Source organism: Misgurnus anguillicaudatus, chromosome 13 (genome assembly GCF_027580225.2).
Source record: "Misgurnus anguillicaudatus chromosome 13, ASM2758022v2, whole genome shotgun sequence".
In the NCBI taxonomy this organism is placed as follows: domain Eukaryota; kingdom Metazoa; phylum Chordata; class Actinopteri; order Cypriniformes; family Cobitidae; genus Misgurnus; species Misgurnus anguillicaudatus.
The window spans coordinates 31,907,121-31,915,230 of NC_073349.2; the positions used below are offsets into that span (position 1 = coordinate 31,907,121).

General features: G+C 42.7%; 1 protein-coding gene across 2 annotated transcripts; it reads left to right on the forward strand.

The window, feature by feature from the left end:
* Positions 1 to 115: 115 nt before the first annotated feature.
* On the forward strand, positions 116 to 6,271 carry toporsb (topoisomerase I binding, arginine/serine-rich b). Of its 2 annotated transcripts, XM_055188471.2 has the most exons (4): positions 116 to 229; positions 319 to 387; positions 1,750 to 2,727; positions 2,966 to 6,271. In XM_055188471.2, the coding sequence occupies exons 3-4, from the start codon at positions 1,753 to 1,755 to the stop codon at positions 4,853 to 4,855; spliced, it is 2,865 nt and encodes a 954-aa protein (XP_055044446.2). In that variant the 5' UTR covers positions 116 to 229; positions 319 to 387; positions 1,750 to 1,752; the 3' UTR covers positions 4,856 to 6,271. The 2 variants fall into 2 exon arrangements, with proteins under 2 accessions (XP_055044446.2, XP_055044445.2); XM_055188470.2 differs by having other exon boundaries at positions 155 to 387.
* The last annotated feature ends 1,839 nt before the right edge of the window (positions 6,272 to 8,110 follow it).

An 8,110-nucleotide genomic window follows, 5' to 3' on the forward strand; every position in this document is an offset into this window, starting at 1 on the left:
TTGTGTTCTTTCTTTTATAACTAGGAAAGATTTTAAATGTACTACAACTGGTCCAAATATGAACCATCTTGTGTAAGATTTTGTTGTTTGAATATTTCTGTATCTATTTGTGACAGTCTACGCAAATGCACTACAGCTCCAGACCGCGTGAGGCGCGCATGCGTGTTACTCTACCGGAAGCTGAGTCTGCTGTCTGTGCGCTGTTCTCTGCTTGTGTTCATCGACAGCAGTACGATACTGCTTCATTTCTTTGATATTAATATGTTATTTCTTTAATTTTGTTTTAATCTTTATGACGTTTACTCTTGTGGGATATAGATGTGTTTATGAGTGTGCTCGTGCGGTGGTTTACAGTGTGTTACGCGTCTGATATGTGGAGGTGATCAGGTGAGAATGTGTCTTATAAAAACTCTCTTTATGTTTTATTTCGGATTATATTTCATATATGTGTGTATATATTAGCGAATGAAAGGATTTATAATCGCTATTTATAATATCTACGTCAGGTTATGCGAAATCGAAAAGATAAACAACAAAACAGGAAGGTAGCTGGTTGTTTATGGAAGGATAACTTTACACGGTATTTTCATAGTTTATATATTTTGTTTTTGTATTTTTCTGGAAGTTTACATTATAGGGTGTAGTTTTGAATATATATTATCTGTTGTTTGTGTGTGTGTGTGTGGCCCGAGGAATTCGATAATGTGTCGTATGTTTCGATATGTGGCATTTACCGCCTCTTCATACATGTCTAAAACACGGTAATGAAACCACTTTTATTATTGTTTTTGATGATAACATTCCTTAATATGATCAGAATTTCTGGCTGAAAGCTTGTCTTTTTGGTGAACTTGTAGTTTAGTTTTGATTAATCGTATTTTTTTTACCTGTGTTGCAAATTTATTAATGTAGTCAACGTCACTTGTATTGTCATATGTACACGTGTCGTGTACAGGTACCAGCTTTAAATTACCGATATGTACATAAACAAAATGCATTATGTGCGAAAAATGACAAAAATGTACAAGAATTATTTGCTAGACAACAAGGAATAAAGTGAGTAGTTCGAAATACATTATTATTGGTATATAAAGTGTCCAGTATCAAACTTTTTGTCATTGTTCAACATACAGAATGTGTAGTCTTATAAAACATATTGTTGGAATTATTGACACATGTTTGGTATTGTAGTGCAAAATACATACACAGAAATTAGGACTGCATAATATCCAAGAAAATGTGATATGCAGTAACTTGTTAAACTGTACAATATATGTGATACAGTAATGCTTTAAGTTTGTAAAATCCATTTAAATTATATTAGAATATATTTAAACACAGAAAATAACATAACTAGCATATGTTTCACATAAGAAAACACCACTCACTTTGTCTTGCCAGTTTTTTTGCTGTCTGCGTTCATCAACCTAAAACTCTAATTATACACAACTTTGTGTAGGTATTAGTTATTGAACATATGCAGTATCCCGATGGTCTTGTAGCCTGAAGCATTAAAAAATGTTTTTTAGTTGGTTAATTAGTTGGTTTAGTGGTGTCTTACTGGCTAAAGTCAAAAGAGCTTCATCTTTAAATCTCTCTGATGTTCTGATGTTGTACATATGACCATTTTGTAATGTAAATGGTATTGTTGGCCTGTTGTGCTACCGGGCAGAAATAAAAAATCTTATTGATTAAAAGAAAATAACACATAGATTATGATTAATAATGACTTATATCTCTGGGTCGTAGGTGATGGCGCCCACTAAGATGAAGTTACGTGTGAAAAAGCGAGAAGGTGGAGGAAAATCATCTCAACGTTTACTGGCCAATGCTTCTCCAGACTCCAAGTGCCCCATCTGCCTGGACGGCTTTAATAACGTGGCCTCGCTGGACCGTTGCCTGCATCAGTTCTGTTTCCGCTGCATCCGCGAGTGGTCGAAGAACAAAGCCGAGTGTCCGCTCTGTAAGCAGCCCTTCCACTCCATATTCCACTCCGTCAAAGGAGAAAACGACTTTAAGGAGTTTGTGCTGCGGCCCGCCGAGAACGGAGCAGTTCCTGCAGCCGATCCCTCGGAGCGCATGCTCCGCCCTCGAGTGCTTAGGGGCAGAGAGAGGCGAAGCCAGAGGCTGCAACAGCCCGCCCCTTCCCCTCCGCTAGATGATGACGTGATGTTTGGCGGTTTGTCTGACGCGCCGGGGTTGGCAGGGAACCAAGACATGCAGCGGATGGTAATGCGACTGACGGCGCGCCGCAGGGGGCGGGGCGAAGGCCGAAACCTCAGGCGTCTGCGGGACCAGGATGTGGTGGCGTTCCGACGCGCACTTTACAGGACCGGCGTGCGTGCGCGGAACACGCGGGACATGGGGAGGCAAAGGGACGTTTCGGCTACTTTCCTGCGGCAGAACCCCGCGTGCTTGCACCGGCTGTTGCCGTGGCTGCAGCGTGAGCTGACGGTGTTGTACGGGTCACACGGATCTCTTGTAAACATCGTGCAGCACGTCATCATGTCGCGAATCACGAACTACAACATGGAGGACTCGGCCATCCGGGACGAGCTCCGTCCATTTCTGCTAGCTCGCACTGACCACTTCCTCCATGAGCTGGTGAGTTTTGCCCGGTCGACCCTCAGCATGGAGGCGTATGACCAGCAGGCCGTCTACGACTGTCCTGCGCCGAGCTACGAGGAGGGCAGTAGCTCTGATTCCTCTGTTATCGCAATCTCTGAGGTGAGAAGCTAGCATACTGCTCAAACTATGCACGTTAAGTGTAAAATGGTAATGATATATGCATGAAATACTTGGTGACCTAATAAATATGCCAAAATTAAGCAAAAGCCCCATGAAGCAGTAATCCTAATGTCATAAGTAATTTATTATTATTTATTATTAAGTTTTCTTGCTAGCTGAAGATTAAAATGAGCCAGTATACAAAATATAGTCTCTATTGATTTGTCTTTCTTCACAGGATGATGAGAATAACAGTGAGGACAATATCACAGAGAATCCTTCTGCTGTACAGGAACCCGCTCCCGCAACACCCGGCACAGAAAATTTGCTGAGTGAATCTACGTGGGATGACGAGACCCCTGGTCCCTCATATTCCACTCTCCTGCCCTCTTCCAGCCAATCACAAGCTGAGGGGCCACAACCAAGCGGCAGCACAGCCCTGCCCCTGATACCAGCTGAACCTGGCACAAGCAACAGTGTGTCAGGTAGACACGGCGCAGATGATGATGGGGAGGAGGAAGAGTGCCTGATCGTAGGATATGTAAAGCCCATGGCTGAGCGGACACCTGAGCTGGTTCAGCTTTCTTCTGATTCGTCTGAAGAAGAGCAGGAAGCGACCGCCATGGTCACAACGGCCATAGTTCCAAAAGAAGAGGGATCCCAGGTACAGTCTCACGTGGACCCGGTTAGCCATGGCTCCTCCCCAGGCCCCGCCCCCTCATGCAGTCCCCAGCGCACACACTCGGACTCTCATGTACAGGAGTCACACAGCAGAGAAAGAATAAGGAGCTGCTCCCCATCCTCTCGGGATCGTCAGGGACATCGCAGACGACACGGGTCCAAGGATCGTTTACAAGCAACTAGAGACTGTTTTGACTTCAGTGATCCCAAGAGGCGCAAAAGCCGGTTACACCAGAACTCTGACTACACGGAGCACGCTGAGACTTGGGAACGATCACAACCGACAGAAAGTCAAGGTGACTCGCGTGCACGCTCGCCAAGTCAACCGCTTTCGCCTCAGAGCTGGTCAGGCCAGAGTCCACCCGTGTCCATTTGGAGTGGTAGTGAACAGTCACCCTTCAGAAGTGACATCAGCAGTGACAAAAGTCCAGAGCGTTCTCAACACATTAGAGAAAGATGCCCGCAATCTAAAGAGCGAGGAAGGAGAAGAAAAGAAAAAATGAGCAGGTCACATGACTCTGACTCTTGTATTAATTCCCATCAACCTAGCAGTCGCTCCAGTGATTCACAATGGGGTCGTAAGCGCAGGAGACGATCCATCAGCAGCAGCAGCGCAGACTCGTGCTCGGAAAGATTTCGCCTGGACAAGCCTAGCGGCAAACGCAAGTACAAAACCCGTCATCTAGAGCGAGCCGCCCAGCGCCAGCAGGGTGAGGGACCGACAGCCTCAGAAAAACTGCCGCGACAAGGACGCAAAGAGCGTCGGCGCAGCCGTGAACGACGCCTCAGTCGGAGCCCCAGTGTGGAGATTATCTACGAGCGTAAAGCGACCGACTGGCATCAGCGGAAGAAACGGAGACACCGAAAGAAGAAGAGGGAGCATCGCTCACCCACGGTGATCACCATAGACAGTGACAGCGATCGTACCATTGACTGTCTGGACCGCGTCATAGATGTTTTAGACCAAACTGCTTCAGGCATCGATGATGAGCAGATGGTCAATACAGAGCAATGTGTGATCCACCCTGCAGCTAATTCAAGTACTTTGTCTTCTTTAGACTCTCTCTTAGAATCCTCAATGAGTGACCCAACTACAGTTTCGCTAAATCTGGACGACTGCGTAGTCGACGTAGTTAAACACGGCAGTTCCAAAGCTCCCGAATGCAATCGGAATATAGACACCAACATTTTGCATGCAGAGTCCGTTCCAGACCCCATAATTCCAGTGGATTCAATGATGACAACACAACCTTCAGACACACGACTCTTAGAGTCTATACTGCAAGATCTTGAGGATTTTTTACCAGTGGTGGAAGAACATGCGGTGCCAAACCCCAAAAACACTGTTAGCCCTCAACGTGACCAAACAAACCTGAAAGGAGAGTCAGAAGGATTGGAGAACAGAAACACAGACAGTGATGAACAACAAGAGACGGAGGCTAGCTAGAACTTAAAATTTCATTTAGCCAGACTTGTGTGTGTTTGTTTTGATAAACTCATTCAAAGACTGGAATGAATTAATGGATTGTAGAAACATTGTTTTTATTGTTAATATTTATGTTTTCAGTAATTCTCAGACTTGGTGCTGACTTATGATGTGACACCAGTCCCAAATGTACAGAACATCTCCCAAAAAACTGTTATGTTAGGATGATGATCCTCATGCTACTAAACATTCACACTAATGACGCTTTTCCATTGCATAATAACCCACAGTTTTTGGTCGGGTCAGCTTACTTTTGGGGGCTTTTCCACTGGGTACAGTAAGTAGTACCCGATACTTTACAGGGCTCGAAAGTGCGATCTAATTTTTCAATGGTGCGCCTGAGGTTGCACCAGTGCGACCAGCCGTTCAAGTGAAAAACTTGCAACTCGAAAATCTACTTCTGGTTTAAACAACAGATGTACATTAGACACACACATACACCGTGGTCTAAACCAATAAGATAGTAAAGAGCGGACACGTCCCTCATTATGGGCGTTTCACACGGTACGCGGCAACCGCAAGTTTTTAGTTCTTTTTCAATAGGAGACGTGCGGAAAGTGGCAAAACCGGGGCGGATACAAAGGTGAAGCGCAGTGTGCAGCCCTAAAAAACTGTCCCTTTTAAGGACACGGCTCTTCACGGCAGGCACCGTTGAAGATAGACATGTTTGCGCTAAATGCTGTACAAAACGCTTCCACTATACACGAGAAAGCTGAAGCGCCGCGTACCGTGTGAAACGGCCTTAATTATGAGCAAATATAATGACACGCCTATAATCCCTCCCACCCCGAACTGTTACTAAACTCAATGGAAAAACTAACCAAGCCAAAGTGACGTGAGCTGACCCGATCTGACCTAAACCAAACCGTGGAGTACTATGCAATGGAAAAGCACCATAAAGGACCACAGCAGTGCCTATTTGAATTATAAGCAGCCCAACACTGAAGAGCCGAGTGCTCTGCTATAATCCGTTTCACTATTTCTGATTCTCTCATACTTCATCTTACTCTTTAAGACCCAGCAGAGATCTGCCAGCCTAGTTAATATTCATTATTATGAGCTAATAAGGCCTCCCCACTCAACTTCTGATTAGCCATCTTTGGTAGAAGAAAGTGAAGTATGTTTCTGTAATGTAAGGGTTACATGTAAGATTTTCCCTGTGACCCATCTGATCTTCTTAAAGAGAAAAGTGTCTGTCAAACTCAGGGAACAGGTGAAGTTCACCTTCATGTCTCTGTTACTGTGTGCGTGCATGTGTACATGTGTGTACATGCGTGCGTGCGTGCGTAAAAGATAAATTTTACTTGTCACTGTACACACAAAGCCTTCTTGACTATATAATGTCAGCAATCGATCAATAAAATCCTGGAACACTGACAGATCTAAACAGATATATCTTATTATTAAATTCGGGGTGAAAACACTTTGAAAAAGGGAGTCGGGCCGAGTGCCAAAACACACTTGTAGCCAATCAGCAGTAAGGGGCGTGTCTACTAACCAACATCGTTGACTGGGTTGCGTATGTGTGGGTGGGTCAATCAAAAGAAGGTCCAGATTCTATTGGGGTAGGGACATGTTTGTTTAGGACTTTAAATGTCAACATTGGCTTTCAGAGATCATGCACCCCACCTTTAAATCTGGGAAATTTAGTGTTGACTCTGGTTGGTTACTGTACAATAATCTATTGTTATCAGAGAGATAAATGATTGTGGGGGTAATTCTGAGCTATATTTTACATAATTGATATGTTTCAGCTACATGTATCTTATATTGGTAATTTATTTCTTTATACGTGACATCAATGATCACACCCACATATACTGTACAAAAATACTGTAGTATACTGTAGAATATTTTGTTAATTTACACTACAAAATTTTAAGGTATTAAAAAGAAACTTTCTCACTCTGAAATATGGGACAAAAATGATTTGCCACAGCAGTGCGGATCTGGTTTTGTCTATACAGTGTATTTAAAGGTATAGTTCACCCAAAGGTACGAATTCTGTCGTCGTTTGCTCGCCCTCATGTTGTTACAAACCTGCATAAATGTCTTTATTCAAATGAACACGAAGGAAGATATTTTGAGGAATCGATCATGAGCCCCATTCACTTCCATAGTATTATTTTTTCCTACTATGGAAGTAAATGGGGCTCACAAACGGTTTGATTACAAACATTCCTCAAAATATCTTCTTTCATGTTTATTAGAACAATGAAATGTATGCAGGTTTGTAACAACATGAGAGCGAGTAAATAATGACAGAATTTTTATTTTTCTGTGAACTATACCTTTAAGCCATATGTCAAAGTGATAGGAGCTAATCTCATAATTAAATATTTATTTATAACTCTTATGCCTTGGCAAAATACGGTAGGTTTATTAATAGTTTGTTAATTTACTTTTAACACAGTCCTTTAATTGAACAATTACCTTTAAAATCTGTCTAAGACAAAACTCTTGTGACTCCCACAATAAGTTTAAAAAACGTTATCCCCTTAAAACTAACATTGATTCTGTGAACTGTAGTTTTGCAGAGTCAACATCAATTACTTGAATTAAATCACATTTACAGTCTTTAAATAAGAAGCGCGAGAATGTCTTAGTAAAGTTGGAGATGCCTTGCTTCGGCCATTTCAGATAGATGTGTTTTAGGCAGATCTGGATGGATCAGCGATGTCTTCAGAATTGAGACCGAACTTTGAACTATGCAGATCTCATACATGCACAAACAACTAAATGACCCACTATATAAAAAATAAAATCGTATTATTTTCCCCTTTTAAAAGTATACTGATTGTGCTTGAGTAGGTCTGTGTTTGGATGAAAGCTGTCTGAGATCATTCATTCTCAAGTGATCAGCACTGCAGCTGTTGCTGCTTGTTTCGCCGGTGGATGACATCAAAGTACCGCGAGAGCATTTCGATAGCTGTCTCATCTGTATGATTTCTCGAATCGCTCTCGCGGGATTTTGATGTCATCTGGACCCACATGAAGTCGAACAAGCCTGTTGTATCAGTCACTGGTTAGATCAGCAGACGCGAGAGGTCCCGTACGGGCTCAAAATACTGGACAGTTGGAAACCCTAATTGATAATCGACTAAATGAATACTGTAGTGTAGTTTAATATTTACTGTAAGGTTTAAAACACTAGTAATTTAACAAATCTTCGTAAATACTAAAATATTCTTGGGTATAATTTATGTTTGCGGCAGT

Excerpts from the sequence above, each read along its gene's own strand:
- toporsb (XM_055188471.2), top strand. The coding sequence starts at position 1,753 with ATGGCGCCCACTAAGATGAAGTTACGTGTGAAAAAGCGAGAAGGTGGA. Across the intron at positions 2,728-2,965 it reads CTGTTATCGCAATCTCTGAG|GATGATGAGAATAACAGTGA; the intron begins GTGAGAAGCTAG and ends CTTTCTTCACAG.